Raw genomic sequence first — 16,564 nt, 5'->3', positions numbered from 1 at the left:
TATTCATACTTTCATTTATTTGATTGTATTTCACCATATTAAAAATATATTATTTATTTATAACTCACTCAATCAATCAACCAAACAATAACATCACATCAGGTCTTATTCACACTCCATCACCATCACCTTGGCCAATCACAATCCTGCAACAACAAATAAGGCCAATTGACTAGACAAGACCTAAAGTAACTCGACTATCATACACACAATATATAATCATTATTTTATTAATAATAACAAACACCTAGTCAGTCAGTCAGTCATTCAATCAGTCAGTGTGTTAATCACAATTAGGAACCGACATCCTCATCACCACTGCCACCACACACAACCTCACATCAACACCAATCCATCCATCGCCAACACAACCACTACCACCATCACCACTACCACCACACTCGATCACTGCCATCGCACTTTACAATTGTGTGATTGCATTTGCCCGGACTTGGTTACCATCCATCGATCACCATCCACAGCATTCATTCATTCATTCATTCGATAAGAATAGTAATACTATACTTGATTTGAATAATTGATTGTAACTTGAGTGATATTGACTCTGTCTGCTACATCTCAATTTGATTGATTAAGTTCATTCCAATCCTGACTGCCTGCCGATATCCATCATCCATCATCCATCATCCAAAGCTACTGCCTGCGTGTCAACAATCCACTGTCCACACTGCGCGCATCACTCAACAATTGAGTTGTGATGAAATTCCACAATAGAATGGCAACGGTCCAGCAACTTCAACAACAACAGCAACAGCCCACTACTACAACATCAACTACATCAAACGATCAATCATCTATACAACCGACATCACTTCAACAACAACAATATGTTCAATATCATCCATTACAACAGAACATCAACATCAACAACTTAAATCATTCTTCCGATAATCTCCTCAGTCGATCATCAGACTCGATCAATATTAAACTAAGCAATAGCAGCATTGGCAACAGCAACGAACATTACTCCAAGACTTCAAAGACACCGCGACTATCGACCAGCAGCCAACAGTTGCCATCACACGACGACATTGACTTTGACTGCATCAAGCTGCAGCTGGAGCGCAAGCGCGTCTGTTTGGAGAAGAAGCTGAGCATGTCGGCCAAGACCGTCGCCTGCTACGTCAACAACATCATGTCATCATTCTATAGTCTGCGCCAGTGGCCGCTGATACGCCAGACTCTTGTCGTGTTCCAGGTGTGCCTGCTGTGCTACCTGCTGTCCGGCGCCATCATCAAGTTCCAGATGCTGGACAACAAGTCCACGCTGGTCGATTTTTCAAACAACGAGTGCGCCAAAGGCGCAGCCAACGACGCATGTCTCACCAATCCCACGCAGCAATTCGATCGCGTACTCTTCTTCTACAACGACGGCCTGGCGCGCGACCTGGTCGATGACCTGCTGTCCACATTCAGCGACCACGCCAACACATTCAGGATCCAGAACGAGGGCTTCCCCGCGTCTTACGCCGTGTTCACGTCGTACATGACCGGAGGTCCGCCCACCAACTTCATGGGCGCGCCAATCATGGAGGACAACCTGTTGTACCAACTCACCAACTCGGGCAAGCAGATGAAGTACGTCGGCACGAGAATGCCTGCCTACGACGTCCTGGAGCAGGGCAACTACTTTGCCAGCGGCGTGACGCTTGAGTCGACGACCGAGTCGTCCAAGCTGTACCAGACGCTGTTCCAGTGCGAGCTCAACGACACCAAGCTGTGCGCCAACCAGTATCTGAATAGCGAGGCGACGGGACGCAATACCAGCATCTTCTTCTCGGGCGACATTGTTGACGAGCGCAATCACATGACTGGCGACAAGTACGACCCGATCACTCTGCAGATCATCAAGACTTGGATCGAGGACATGGGTCACATCAAACAATGGATCGACGATCATCCCGAGTACTTGCTGCTGGTCTTTAGTGACCATGGTGGCAAGCTCAAGTCCGAGACTGCGGCCCATGGCCGCAACAATGATGGCAACGAAGCCTTCATCATGACCTATAACCCACGCATCCAGCCTCTACCAGCTGGAAAGCAAGATATATTTATTGACCAAGGTATGTCCCATATTTGGAAGTTTGATCAAACCGACAGATTACTAATATACTCCTCTCCAGTCGACATTTGTAGCACAATATCACAATACTTTACAGCTGGAGGAGTGTCACTGCCAGCGATTAACATTGGCATGGTGAAGCCAACGACTTCGGACCCCCGCGAGGTCTACAAGCTGCTCAAGTTGAACGCCGACCAGTTCAACAGACTGGGCAATCGTTGGAGATACAGAATGAACCAAGGCGACTACAATCGCGCCATCCAACTTGGTGCCAACGCAGACGCCAGCGATGACGACCTTCAAGAGGGCATCAGACTGTTCACCACATACATCAACGGCCTCAAGGTGCCCTTCCTCAACCTGAAGCGATTCCCCATGTTTGAGGTGGTCTTCTTCCCGATCGCCATTGGCATTCTGATCATGGCGCTCATGAAAAAGCAGTATGGCACCTGGAATCACTTCTACGACGAGGTCAAGAACAACTTTGCCTTGGTCATCCTGCCATACATCGTCATCTTTGGTCTCACTGCTTTGTTCTCTGGATTCTGGGTGCTCTACTGGCACGACGACAACGAGTCCATTCACGTCTATGTCGCCAGCTTGCTGTGCGCCCTGGTGATGTACTACTCGCCCAATGCCTCTGTTAACATCAAACGTGTTGCTGGCGCCAAGACCCCGGGTCCAATCACAATGGACACCTTCCCAGCCTTTGTAGAGACCGAGCCCAATGTAAACATCACCAATGGACAGGACACCCCGCCCATGGGCGGTGAGCGCGAGCAATTGTTGCGCAGTGTCGAGCTCAAGGAGAAGGTATTGGGAGGATCCAAGTCATCACTTCTGCGATCAACAGGTTCATTCGTCCTTGCGCCAGACATCAGTCTCGATCATCCAGCATCAGTATCACTCTCAGTTCGCTCTCTCTCCGACTCTGACGAACTCGTCCAGAAGAACACCAACCTTGCCTATGAGTACAAGCCAGCCGGTCAATGGTTGATCAAGTACGCCTTCTTCTCATTCTCCATGGCTGTCTGCCAGTACCTCCTCACAGTCCCCTTGGAAGAGCTCCTTTTAGTTGTAAGTCTGGAACTACTCCACCTCAATAATCACACTCACTAACACTCAATCAATCATACTTAGCATTTGTATAAGGGATCATATATGTTGGCGGCAATGGCCTTGACTTTGGAGCTGTACATCCAGAGACGCAAGCTGGCAGCACACTTTGTACATCGCAAGCCAAACACGCCAAGACCACGAGGCTTCATGACTCCATTGTACATCAAGTTCACTGTGTACTACCTCATTCTTCTTGGCATCTATATCTATGATCGATCATGGCGCACCAGTCAAGTGATGATGCCCAAGCTGGCATTTGTAATCTATCTCATCCTGGGCCTGCATTCATTCATTCTGATGTTCTGTCCACGTTACCTCCAAGCCGACATCTTCTTGCCGCTGTCTATGATGCTGTTCTTCCTGTCCAACGACAAGGAGCGCTTCTATTTGGTTCTGTTCGTCATCCCCCAGTTCTACTGCATCAGCAACATCTTCTACTTCAAGCTGTTCAACATGGTCCGCCCCATCCTGCAGGCCTACCAACGCTGTCAGAGCGGCTACTATGGCAACAAGAAGAGCAGCAGCCACAACATCTACATGCTGAGTCTTCAAGACTTCAACTTCTTTGCCGGCATCACCGACCACTTCCTGCCCTTTGTCGTGCTGCTGTTGGCCAGCATTGCCCTGTCGTGCTACAAGTCCATGAAGATGAATTTCCAGATTGGCGATGTTGCCATCTATGTGCCAGGTGTCTACGATCCACCCTCGATGCCAGTCTTCTCTGGCTTTATCATGGGTTTCCACAAGCTCGGATACTTCTTCCTCCTCGGTGCCTTCCTCATCAAGTTTGCCAACCCATGTCCACCAGCACTCTTTGTCCGCAAGTGGTTCAACAAAAGGTATGAGTCCTCATTCAATCATACTCTGGAATCATTCCAATCACTCTCTAACACTCACTCACTCAATCAATCAATTAGATTCACATTTGGATTCAAGATCAAGAGCAACAGGGACTATGATAGGATTGTGGAGAGCCTTGGCATCCAGGTATGGGGCTTCCTCATGTTGGTGTTGCTGTGCTCATTGTTCTTCTTCCATCTTGGATACTACAACTTCATGGTGACTAAGGCCTTTGTATTCACAGTGACCATTAGTGTATTTGTTATATTCTATGGAGTGTCATTGATGACATCAAACATTGGCATGCTACTATACAACCTATTCCAAGTGTTCATCACCAAGAAGTCCAACGAGATGTACTCCTCCAATCTGCCTTACTTCTGTTTGCCACCAAAGCTTAAGTAAACATCCGATCGATTATATCTTTGTCCATTGGACATGGACATGTATTTTAACATATAAGTTTGTATTGTATTTGTATTTATTAATTGTTTGGTTAATTGGTCGTGTTTTGGTCTTTGGGCTGGACCAAAAAGTGATCAAAAAAGATCTGGTAGGGTCCATTACCCCACATCTTAATCAAAATTTAATGATCACCCCACAATCACACATTTTTGATCAAAATTACCCTATGATGAGGATTACTCAATCCTGCTCTCAAGCACAAACATTGAGCGGATACATAGATAGAGATAGAGAGATAGAGATAGACTCACTCAATCAATCACTCGCTTGCCACTCTCACTCACCCACTCAATTAAGATGGCATTCGACATTAGCGAGAGGATAACAGTCAAGGAGGGATGGCTGGTCAAACAGGGTGGAGTCATCAAGTCGTGGAAGTCAAGATGGTTCGTCCTGTACGATAATAATGAACTGTGTTACTTCAAGAGCAACTATGATCGCGAACCCATTGACATCATATCATTGGCAAACATGGTTCAGATGCCGACAAACAACGCGACGCTGATCGAACTGTCGGTGGAAGGCCGTGTATATCAAATGCAAGCGCCAACAGTGGATGAGGCAAAGGACTGGGTGCGCCACCTATCAGAACGCGCAAGTGATCGAGCCAAGCGAACGACAGCGCCACAGGACGGCGCCACACCTGCCACAAAGACCACGACGATCGATGTCAAAGGTCTGATGTGCAAGCATTGCGAGGATCAGGTGGCGCGTCTACTCACCAACGCCAAAGGCATCAACAAGTATGAGATCCTGTCGGATGAAGATCGTCTCATACTCAGCGGGACAATGGACATTGGCATGGTACTATCCACACTCGAGTCCAATGGCTTCATCGTCGCACTGCAATAGGTCATTGCTCAATATGTGTGACACTATGGAGCCTCCAACATCATCATCAATGACTCGATCGCGGCAACGATGTACTGCCGCCTGTATATAGCCATCAATCCAATCCACGTGTATATATCTATCCATCCTATTTATCTATCCATCATCCTCCAATGAATAAAGAGACGTCTCTTCATCACATATACGCCAAACATCTGTCGACTCAATGCTTCTCGGCCTGACCCAAACATCGTCTGTCGCTCGTTGATTGATTGATTGATGAGATTGTTGATCGTATCGATTCCACATGTCTTTGATGATGCTGTTATTGCTGTTGTTGTTGTACTGTTTATTTCTTCTTTGTCTTCAACATTACCATGCCGAGGAATGAGCCAATTGCAGCGAGTCCAACAACAAGTAGAATGGCAGGCAAGATAACACCATACTCCAGTGGTAAGAAGTATTGATGCATCCAATGATCGCTATCCATGAATGGCTATATATATATATATACATCATATGTTACGTTAGACAATCAACGTGATACTAGTAATAGCATCCCATTACACATTCTAACTTACAGATACGATGACCCATGCTGTATAATATACAAATACACTGATGCTGAACAACACCATTGAAAGGCTGATACCCTTGTCAAGAATACTCTGTTGTTACCATTCATGTGAGGAGGGAGCGTTAGACTCGGTCCATGTCATTGCACATGTATCATTCATTCATTCAACAGATACCAACCATTATTATTACTATTTAGTATATATCTATATTAAATGCTACTTGCTTGATCAACCTGTCTTATCTTATCTCCTTACTTCACTTCACTTCCTCTTTCTCTATGTACATTCAGATGAATGGGTAGCTCAATGACTCACCCACGACAACTTCACGGCTAAACATCTCTAAAAGGAACTTCGTTGTTAGTGAAAGGTTAGCCATACCAAACAAAAATGAATTAATTTGAATTTTTTTTCATTTCAGACGATCAACCTTGGGACTGAGACGAGAGGTGTGCTAACCCTCTGGCAACTCGCACACGCACGACACATAGCAATTTCTATCCACTGTTGATACTTGATACGATTACTCTTTGGACAACAACGTGAGGAAATGGGTGTGTATCTATACATCAGCAATCATCTAGTCATCAATCAACATTAGTCAACAACATGCAGTTATCAATCCATCCATCAACCAACCTATCAATCAATCAATCATCTCGACGATCCCAACTACAATGCGATCATTGGTTCTATTGGCGACGCGACAGAGGAAGTCATTGATGGAGATGGATGACACGATACTCTTGTGACATCGACAAGATAGATGATTGATTGAATGGATAGTCGATGGATGGGATCGATGGATGTTTGAGTGACAGGCGAGAGAGTGACTCAGAGATGGCATAACATAACAGAACGAACGAACGAACCTAACACCCAACCAAACAAACAAACACAATAATAGGTGCCTACAAATACTTACAGGAGCTTTACAAGCATAAGCAGTCTGACGCTATTCGCTTCCTTCTCAGAGTCAGATGCTGGGAATACAGAAACCTGCCAGTGTGCCACCGTGCCACTCACCCAAGCCGTCCAGACAAGGCTAGACGCTTGGGATACAAGGCCACTCAAGGTTTTGTTGTATATCGCATCCGTGTCCGTCGCGGAGGCCGTAAGAGACAGGTTCCAGGTGGTCGCACCGGTGGTAAGCCAAAGACCCACGGTGTCAACGAGCTGAAGCCAAGCCGCAACTTGCGCTCTGTCGCTGAGGAGCGTGTCGCCCGCAGATGCCCCAACCTGCGTGTGCTCAACTCGTACTGGGTCAACCAGGACTCCACCTACAAGTACTTCGAGGTTATCTTGCTCGACCACTCCCACCAGTCGATCCGCAACGACGCCCGCTACAACTGGATCTGCAACCCAGTCCACAAGCACCGTGAGCTCCGTGGTCTCACCGCCGCCGGTGTCAAGGCCCGTGGTCTCAACAAGAAGGGAGGTCGTCATGCCGCCAAGGCCAGACCATCCGTCCGCGCCAACTACAAGAGAAGAAACACCCGTGTCTTCAGAAGATACAGATAAGCTTCTGGCGGACGTCGGTCACGTTGTTCCCAATAATAAACCACCTATCACACCTTTATTCCTTACAACAATCATGATTAATAATCTTTCCACATTGTGCGGCCGTGTGGCTTCTTCTCATGCATTGCGGATGGAGCCATCCCAAGGTAGTTGGGTTGGCATGACAATTCATTCATTCATTCATTTGGTCCATCACTCAATCAATCATCAAGGCCTTCTACACAACTATAATGATTGGCAGCCATTCAATCAGACACTTACAATCAATCATAGACAATAATGTAAGTTGGGTTCCCACAGTTTATCGATCAGTTGGATTGTGTTTATGGGTCATATCAATTGTGGGTTGAAGGTGGGGGTGAGGATCATTCTCAACTTCAAACAATGTTGAAGACTCACCAGTTCATCATTGTCCAAACACATTAACGTATACATATACATATATACACATTCATTATCTCTCTATCTATCATTATTTATTAGATCAAACATGTCTGACATTGTCAAGAAGTGTATGTATTCATTCAATCTTGAATACTACTATCATCACTAGCTCACTCACTCATTCATTCATTCAATCATTCACTCATTCAATCTTGATTGATAACCGAATAATCAATCAAATGAAATCAAACATATACAGATAATGCTGGTACCAACCATGCATCGAGTGGAATCAATGCCAAGAGGATTGAGGAGGATGAGGAGGGAATTAGAGTACCAGAGTTAAAGGCATCAGTACCACAGGCTATACAGAGAGCCCGTGTCAATCTCAAGATGACACAGAAGGATCTTGCTGCCAAGATCTACGAGAGACAATCAGTCGTCAACGACTATGAGAATGGCACTGCAATCCCATCAGTTGCCATCTTGGCCAAGATGGAGAAGGTCTTGGGTGTCAAGCTCAGAGGAAAGGACATTGGTCATCCCATCGCTGCCCCAGCTCACAAGTAGGATGGATTCATTCCCTTATCGCTCAATCATTCAATCAATCAATCAATTACATTAGTCAGTTAGTCACAACAATCAAAGCGCTCCCTCACTCCTCCCTCCCCTTGTAAATCAGATTCGTCCCTCCAACGCAACGCAATGTACATACATACATATGTATTCTCCCCTTCCCTTCCCTTCCCTTCCCTTCCCTTCCCTTTCTCTTCCACGTTCAAGCCGTCAAGTTATGTCAACAGTGGCTATGGCTGGCCTGTCCTCTCCTTCCCTCTCAAGTATCAAGCAAGTTCGTTCCCCAACAACAATCCTCTCAAGTGATGGTTGACTGGACCCTGAACATCCATCAATAAACACAGTCATCCCATCATGTGCGGATAGACTTTGCCAAGCCAAGCATGTTGTTTCTTCTTTTGAAAACCAACTAATCAATCAATCTACAACATCATTAGGTGTCCCTCTTTCATTCACTCTTCATTTATTCATTCAATCTCTTGTGTACACTTACAGATACACATAGAGATAGAGAGAGTACATAGACAATGAACAGGTTATTCAATACTGTTCTCACGTCTGTTGCTCATGGGACCAAGCCATTACCATCATTCATCAATAGTTCCACAATAAGTAGTAGGCCATACTCATCATCGAATGGCAACAACAACAACAACAACGATATAATGAGCGATGGCAAATCATGGAGAAAGTTATTGTTCACAGACTTGCATGTTTCTACAAAGACATTGGATAGGACGCTCAGTGTGTTGGAGGCAGTGCGCAAGAGAGCAGTGTCAGAGAGATGTCCTGTCGTGTTCTTGGGCGACTTTTGGCATCAGCGCAACATACTACACGTACGACACATTGATAGATTGCTTCAAGAGTTTGATGAGTGGCGCCGTGATGGTGTGCAGGCGGTGTTCATCCCGGGCAATCACGACCAAGTGTCTGTGGATGGCGCTGTGCACGGCATGCAACTGTTTGGACTGTTTGACAACATACGTGTGGCGACTGAGCCCATCTTTGATCGAGACGAGGGCTGTGCCTACCTGCCCTGGCGCGAGGGCAAGGATGCACAACGTGAGTTGTTCCGATCGCTGGACGATGTGCATCCCTTAGCCGCGCCAAAGTGGACGGTGTTTGCGCATGCTGAGGTCAAGGGTGCCCGCTCCAACGGTGGACATCGTGCGACAGGCAAGATCGATGACGAGGGCATGAATAACCTGCGTGCATGCTACCTTGGCCATTATCATGGTCGTCAGCAAGTGGCCACCAACGCATGGTACATTGGCAGTCCATATCAACAGAACTTTGGCGAGATGAATGATCCACATGGCATCGCGCTGGTCGAGAGTGGCGACAACATTCATCCTCACTTCATTGATCTAGATCAAATGCCTCGACATTGGAAGTTGGAGTATCCAGCTGATTTCGTGAAGGACACTGGCAAGTCATCATTGGTCAATGAGAAGGACATTGTAGAAGTTCGCTCCACAAGGGACATAATGCGCCAACCAGAATACATTGGCGCCATTGACTCACTGCCCCTGCTCACTGAGCTACGTAGGGTGATGGTATCAAAGGAGGAAGACGACCCAACAGCATCACAGGAGGATGGCGAGAGTCGCCCGTCAAAGGCTGGTTCGAGGGAGCGTGGACATCTCAAGTTGGAGGACTTCCTAAAGGAGTATGTCGAGATGAATGCTGCGACACATGGCTGGACACCCGAGAAGACCGAGGAGATAGTGGCCGCTGGCAAGGAGATACTTGGCCAGGTCAAGGAGACCGCCGTCACACCATTGGGCAGAAAGGTCACAATCAAACGATTGGTGATTCAAGACTTTTGTAGCATTAGAGGCAACCTCGAGCTGGCATTGGAGGGTCTGACAATGGTGATGATCAAAGGACGCATGGGTATTGGAAAGAGCAGTATATTCGAGGCTTTGGTATGGGCGATATATGGCGCGACATCACCTCGCAAACAAGCCACCTCGAGTGCATCGATCAAGGGTGATGAGGTGATCAACGACACTTCCAAGTCAACTACAGTCACCTTGTGGCTGGATGTCGATGGCAAAGAGATCAGCATATCACGATCAAAGAAACGTGGACATGGAAGCAAGGTGGAGATTACTGGATTGGACGATGGATATCGCCAGGGTATCGCAGACCAGCAGTCAGCGATACACAACATCATTGGCTTGGACTATGATCTGTTTAGGATGTGCGTGTATCTTGGGCAGGGCTCCATTTCAAACTTTGTAACAGACACGGACAAGCGTCGCAAGGAGTTACTCTCACGTGCATTCTCCCTGGGCATGTGTATACCTGCGGCCAAGATTGCCAAAGAGTCACGCAAGAAGCAGGAGACCATGGTTGGCGATATGAAACAGAAGCGTGCACAACTAGCTGCATCATTGGACACCTGGCTTGCCATCGACTATGATCAAGAGCTGGCACAATGGAGTGAATCCAGGAAGATACAGTTGGCAGAGCATAGACAACAACTTCAACTGTACAAGGACAAGCTAGAGCAACTTAAGCAAGATCAGGGACATAACACTGGCCAGGAGATTAGCGAATTGGAGCTGGAACGAGAGAACGCACAGAATGAGTTGGCGAGCGCGGAGTATGACTATGATGAGTGGACAAAGGAGCAATCAGCAAAGACTATCAAGACCAACACCGACTGGAATGTTGGCCAGCATGCATTGACAAACATCCAACGAGAGATTCAAAAGTGCAAGGATGTACTGCAGCGAGCAAAGCGATATATCTCTGCCAAAGAGAGTGATACTACCGCCACATGTACTGAGTGTGGACAATCATTGGATACAGAGGTACACCAGAGATTGGCCTGTAACAACGAGATCAAGATGGCTGCGTTGCAGGGCGAGTTGGACAAGAAGAAGAAGGAGCTGGAGGCACTGGATGTGGAGCGAGCGAGTCTGGCACGAGCCAAGAGAGAGCAGACACAGGCGGTGAATGAACAGCGATCAAAGTTGAGGGATCAAATCAAACGCGTTACCCAACAGTTGGGCAACACAAGCAAGCATGGCATTGAGTTGTTGGAGCAGAGCATCAAAGAGCGCGAGTCCCAGATCAGGGAGCTGGAGAAAGACCCTGGCAACCCATTCGCGACACAACAGAGACTAAAAGAGGACAAGATCAATCAGTTGAGCAAGGACATTGAGAAGATTGACAGCGCGCTAGATGATGTGGAAACAAAGAGACTGGAGACACTGCAGTTCTGGGAGGCTGGCTTTGGCAGCGACGGCATATCCGTGCTGGCGCTGAACCAGGTGATCAAAGAGGTGGAGGGCTATGCCAATGAGTACCTCTCGATCCTGTCACAGGGCAAGCTGTTCACAACGCTTGCCATGCACCAGGATGAGCTGACCATCGAGGTGTTTGAGTTGGACAGCAAGAACATCATCCAGCCGCGCTCATTCTATCAGTTGTCGGGCGGCCAACGACGCTGCGTAGAGTTGTCATACAGTCCATTCGCATTGAGCGAGGTCATATTCAACCATGTTGGCTCACGCGTCACACTGATGGTCGTGGACGAGCTTACCAATCACCTGGATGCCACGATCAAGCCCATCATCTGTGAGCTACTCCGTCAACTGCCTGAGCGCGAGTCCATCGTTGTGGTGGACCACGATGCATCGGTCCAAAGTGAGTTCGACCATGTCTTTAGTCTGGACATTGATCAACAAACAAACCAACATACTCTACAAGAGGTATAAAACGAACTTTATAGATGCCATCGTTAAACCTCATCCAATCACTAGCTTAATTTGTTGTTCGCAATGTTGATAGTACTGATCATGAAGTGTTAGTGCTTGGAGATATCTGTTTGAATACTGTCAAGACATGTGATTGTTATTGATGATTATGATCGACATGGTTGCTATAGAACATATTCTACATAGTGGCCAACGAATATCTCTTCTTGGAGACAATCAAGGGGAATCATTCCTTGTCCAAAAATTGCCACCCTTCTTCCAAGTTCACTAATTCCATGTTGGAATAGTTTCAGAAAATAAATAGAATTATGATTGATTTGAATCATTTACACTCGAGAGAACCATAAAGAATATTTGTTTAATTGTATCAATGATTAAGTATATGATTACATCCTTATTATAACAAGGTCCTTTACAGCAAACAAATCTAATTCCACTCTTAGGCGGCAAGATCGAAACTTGCACCAGGGAAACCTGGTTAGCTCAGTCGGTAGAGCGAAGAAAACATACCATGGATCTGTCCAATCTTTTGCCTTAACATAGAAGGATACCTTGTTCATTATTCATTCAACCTGGTAAATGTCCACTGATTGGGGAACTATTATTGACCTTGTGTAAAGAAGAACTTTGCAACAACACAAACTAATCTTGATTTTTGTTGTGATCTTTTTGATCATAAGGTGAGGCATATCTGGGGCACCCCCAGATCAAAAGGTGGGTCCCACCCATCTATCCATTCATTCATTCAATCTTACAATCATACATATATACAAACAAAGAAATAAAGATAGAGGGAGGGATGACTCAATCAAACCAAAAGACAAAGGTAATCATAATTGGATGTGGCTGTATTGGCTTATCCACTGGAATATTGTTGTTAAAGACACAGAGATATGATGTGGAGATATGGGCAAAGGATCTACCTCCAAACACTACATCAAACAAGGCAGCAGCATTGTGGTATCCATTCTTATCGGAGCCAATGGATAAAGTGGGTCGATGGTCACAAGAGACGATGGACTACTTCAAACAACACATCCTGCCACTGGACGTGCGCGACACTGGCACACTATACAAGAAGGTGAACGAGTTCTTCCGCGTGCCCAAGGCGGAGAACCCTGACTGGAGTCCGTTCGTCCCATCGTTCAGACGCATCAAACCAGACGAGTTGTTGCCAGGCTATGTCGATGGATACGCTGTAGACGATGGCTTTGTCATGGACACCGATATCTACATGGACTGGCTGGTGCAGTCGTTCAAGAAGTTGGGTGGCAGAGTGGACCAGCGTGTCGTTGTAGACATTCGCGAGCCATTCATATACTCGGACATTGTCATCAACTGCACTGGAATAGGTTCGCGTGAGCTAATTGGTGATCGACATGTATACCCATCTCGTGGACAGATCATTGTAATCAATCACTCTCGCGATCGTTCACTCATTGATGAAGAGGATGGTATGTTTGTTTGGCGGGGCGTGAGGAGGTGGGCGAGACCATGTCACCCATCTCAATCACTCAATCAATCACTCAATCACTCAATCACTCACCCATTCAACCAATCAATCAATCAAACAGATACAAAGATAGCATATGTAATACCAAGAGTTACCAACTCAGTTCTGGGCGGTACCAATCAGAAACATAACTACAACCTTGAACCATGTCCAAAGGATACCAAGGAGATCCTGGACAGAGTGGCTACAATATCGCCAGAGTTTGCAAGGGTATGAATGATTGTGAACATCAATCAATCAATCAAACATATTAACATAACATATCACCACTAATATATAGGATAAGATTGAGATCATTGGGGAAAAGGTTGGTCTGCGACCTTCACGCTACGAGATCCGACTGGAGAGTGAATTACAACAGGATGGCCGAAAGCTATTGGTGCACAACTATGGTCATGGTGGCAGTGGATTCACTGTTAGCTGGGGATGTGCCAACGAGGTGCTAAAGATGGTCGGGGAACAGCTGCCCAAGCTCAAGTGTTCCACTTCGCCGTCGTCGCCATCGTGTCCAATCGTGAGAAGTAAACTCTGAATGCATGCTATGCTGTGTCTATCATTCTGACGTGATTCACAACCTTGGAATAGCGGGACCAAGCCACTCACTTGGTCAGTCAAGATCATTGATCAGTGAATGAAAAGTATACAAGGTGGGTTACCTGAAAGAGGGCACTCAGGGTCTATCTGGTCTGTGATCAAAGGTTACATCATCACGTGAATGATTACTTTTTGTTTGTTGTTTTTTATGATGATTAGGCCTCGGTCGGGTGTGTGTTTGGGACCTGAAATGGACCCTGCAAAGAAGAACCACAAAGTCTTCAATAACTATCAATCAGTCATCAGTTGGATCTTTTATAGAACCAAAACACGATATTATTGACCCTGTAATTAAAATTCCAAAGACATTTAAAGGCCTCCACTTTGTCCATCTTCACCATCATCAATTTCAAAAGTTTGAAACAAATAACAAAGATTATCTATCTTATCTCCTTACCTTACTACATACATACACATATACACAATGACTGACAGAATAACTGCCGGAAACACCATCCACTCCAACCACCCAGTCAACTACATCACCAACGGAGGCTTCTATTTGGTCCTCCAGCAAGATGGTAACTTGGTTGTGTACCGTGGCAACAACTTTGCCTCGTGCAACGCCATCTGGTCCACCCAGACCCACGGCAAGGGTCATGCCCCATACCGTCTGACCATGCAGGTAAGTCCTCATTCATCACTCAATCGACTGTGCTTGAGTTTGACTACATTAACTCGATCAACACGATCACTCAATCAAACAAACAATCACTAACCCTTTTACCTTCATATTCACTTCACTATAGCACGATGGTAACTTGGTTATCTATGACGCCAGCAACGCACCAACATGGGCTACCGCTACTCATGGAAAGGGTCACGGCCCACACACCTGCTACTTGTCACCACAGGGAGGTGTCCACGTTGTTGACAGCCACTCTGGCTGCCTATACAGCTCCAACGGCTCCCACGCCACCCAGATGATCCTGCCATCCCACCACCACACCCCATCTCATCCACAGCCAGGCCGCACATTCCACCATGGCGACAACTTGAGAAGCGAGGAGACCCTGCACTCCAACACCAACAACGCCATTGCCCACGGCAACTACTTCCTCGTCATGCAGGACGACGGCAACTTGGTCCTGTACACCTCCAGCACCTGGACCTCCAACAACGCCATCTGGTCCACTCAGACCTTTGGCAAGGGCCACGGTCCATTCCGTTTCGTCATGCAGCACGATGGTAACGCCGTCGTCTACGACAGCCACAACCAGCCAACATGGTCCACCTGCACTCACGGCCAAGGTCATGGTCCCTACAAGTTCCATCTCCATGGCAATGCTGACCTCACCTTGAACGACTCTCACCACCACAAGCTGTGGTCCTCCCACACTGGTCGTTAAATAGACCTCTGCCCAACTCATTGATCAACTCAATGAAGTAGGACTACAGTCTCTCCTCTTACTTGTTCATTAAGTAATATATATTAAAAAATATACATATATTAATGTCTTGTCACTGTAATATTTACATGATCAATCGATCAATCTTCAATATTTTATGATCTTTCTTGTGAAGTGATTGATCGTTGTTCCGACTTGGTCCCTTTGCGCTTGGAAAGCCATTCGAATCCATTTGATATTCCTTCGCCAGTCTTTCCAGTGCATGGAGTGATGTGCCATTGTTTGTCCATGGATTTCTCTGGAAGACCAAGTAATTGAGATAACTCGGTAGTTGTGAGCGGTGTATTTATGGACGACTCTCCTTGTTCTCCTTGAGCAGGTTGAGGTAGTAGGTCTTGTTTGTTTGCTAATATAAGAATTGGCATATGTGATAATCTTTTATCATCTTGTATCTTTTGAAGTTGGACCTTGGAACAGGCAAGTCCTTCTCGATCTGATACATCAACAACGAATATTATACAAGTTGTTGTTCTATGTACCATTAGTTTCCATGGTAATTTGTTTGTATCCTTTGATCCACCAATATCCCATATATCAAACGATGATCCATTAACATTAACTCTCTCATGATTATATCCAATGGTAGGTATTGTTTCAAGGAATGATCCCAACTTTATATTATATAATATTGTTGTTTTACCTATTAAATACATGCATGTAGTTACAATGTTAGTTAAGATGTAAAGTAAATTGGATAAAGGTATGAACTTACCAGACTTTTCCAAACCGACCATCAATACTCTGATTGATCTCTTTGGAACTTTGATAAAAGGTATAAAGGTCTTTAATTTCATTATTTGTTAGTTTATAAATATGTATAAGTATAAATATTATTAGTAGTAGTAGAGGTTAACTTATACTACTCAAAGTCCATTAAATGTATATATACTACCATCATTGTTATGTGAATCCAACCGACT

At 45.8% G+C, this 16,564-nt stretch overlaps 10 protein-coding genes across 10 annotated transcripts; 8 read left to right on the top strand and 2 right to left on the bottom strand.

Moving 5' to 3' along the window:
• Positions 1–187: 187 nt before the first annotated feature.
• On the top strand, positions 188–505 carry SAMD00019534_067890 (hypothetical protein; the record flags this gene model as incomplete). The annotated part of the gene is made up of 1 exon (XM_012897901.1): positions 188–505. A coding segment is annotated over one exon (318 nt), but the record flags the coding sequence as incomplete, so codon positions are not given.
• Positions 506–736: 231 nt separating this feature from the next.
• SAMD00019534_067880 (hypothetical protein) lies at positions 737–4,447 on the top strand (the record flags this gene model as incomplete). Its single annotated transcript, XM_012897900.1, has 4 exons — positions 737–2,084; positions 2,181–3,160; positions 3,224–4,041; positions 4,120–4,447. The coding sequence occupies 4 exons, from the start codon at positions 737–739 to the stop codon at positions 4,445–4,447; spliced, it is 3,474 nt and encodes a 1,157-aa protein (XP_012753354.1).
• Positions 4,448–4,804: 357 nt separating this feature from the next.
• Positions 4,805–5,359, top strand: SAMD00019534_067870 (hypothetical protein; the record flags this gene model as incomplete). The annotated part of the gene is made up of 1 exon (XM_012897899.1): positions 4,805–5,359. The coding sequence occupies one exon, from the start codon at positions 4,805–4,807 to the stop codon at positions 5,357–5,359; it is 555 nt and encodes a 184-aa protein (XP_012753353.1).
• Positions 5,360–5,690: 331 nt separating this feature from the next.
• SAMD00019534_067860 (hypothetical protein) lies at positions 5,691–6,097 on the bottom strand (the record flags this gene model as incomplete). Its single annotated transcript, XM_012897898.1, has 3 exons — positions 5,691–5,834; positions 5,920–6,006; positions 6,095–6,097. Coding segments are annotated over 3 exons (234 nt in total), but the record flags the coding sequence as incomplete, so codon positions are not given.
• Positions 6,098–6,466: 369 nt separating this feature from the next.
• On the top strand, positions 6,467–7,434 carry SAMD00019534_067850 (hypothetical protein; the record flags this gene model as incomplete). The annotated part of the gene is made up of 2 exons (XM_012897897.1): positions 6,467–6,470; positions 6,824–7,434. Coding segments are annotated over 2 exons (615 nt in total), but the record flags the coding sequence as incomplete, so codon positions are not given.
• A 493-nt stretch (positions 7,435–7,927) lies between these two features.
• SAMD00019534_067840 (hypothetical protein) lies at positions 7,928–8,391 on the top strand (the record flags this gene model as incomplete). The annotated part of the gene is made up of 2 exons (XM_012897896.1): positions 7,928–7,949; positions 8,081–8,391. 2 exons carry the CDS (start codon positions 7,928–7,930, stop codon positions 8,389–8,391), a joined length of 333 nt encoding a protein of 110 aa, XP_012753350.1.
• Positions 8,392–8,924: 533 nt separating this feature from the next.
• SAMD00019534_067830 (hypothetical protein) lies at positions 8,925–12,128 on the top strand (the record flags this gene model as incomplete). The annotated part of the gene is made up of 1 exon (XM_012897895.1): positions 8,925–12,128. The coding sequence occupies one exon, from the start codon at positions 8,925–8,927 to the stop codon at positions 12,126–12,128; it is 3,204 nt and encodes a 1,067-aa protein (XP_012753349.1).
• A 799-nt stretch (positions 12,129–12,927) lies between these two features.
• SAMD00019534_067820 (hypothetical protein) lies at positions 12,928–14,173 on the top strand (the record flags this gene model as incomplete). The annotated part of the gene is made up of 3 exons (XM_012897894.1): positions 12,928–13,582; positions 13,703–13,851; positions 13,922–14,173. 3 exons carry the CDS (start codon positions 12,928–12,930, stop codon positions 14,171–14,173), a joined length of 1,056 nt encoding a protein of 351 aa, XP_012753348.1.
• A 486-nt stretch (positions 14,174–14,659) lies between these two features.
• On the top strand, positions 14,660–15,584 carry SAMD00019534_067810 (hypothetical protein; the record flags this gene model as incomplete). The annotated part of the gene is made up of 2 exons (XM_012897893.1): positions 14,660–14,860; positions 14,985–15,584. 2 exons carry the CDS (start codon positions 14,660–14,662, stop codon positions 15,582–15,584), a joined length of 801 nt encoding a protein of 266 aa, XP_012753347.1.
• A 194-nt stretch (positions 15,585–15,778) lies between these two features.
• On the bottom strand, positions 15,779–16,387 carry SAMD00019534_067800 (hypothetical protein; the record flags this gene model as incomplete). Its single annotated transcript, XM_012897892.1, has 2 exons — positions 15,779–16,284; positions 16,357–16,387. Coding segments are annotated over 2 exons (537 nt in total), but the record flags the coding sequence as incomplete, so codon positions are not given.
• Positions 16,388–16,564: the final 177 nt, after the last annotated feature.

The sequence above is a fragment of the Acytostelium subglobosum genome, assembly GCF_000787575.1.
Source record: "Acytostelium subglobosum LB1 DNA, scaffold: scaffold13, whole genome shotgun sequence".
NCBI classification, from domain to species: Eukaryota; Evosea; class Eumycetozoa; order Acytosteliales; family Acytosteliaceae; genus Acytostelium; species Acytostelium subglobosum.
Note: the sequence above shows the minus strand (reverse complement) of the source record. Positions and strands in the feature narration are given on the sequence as shown.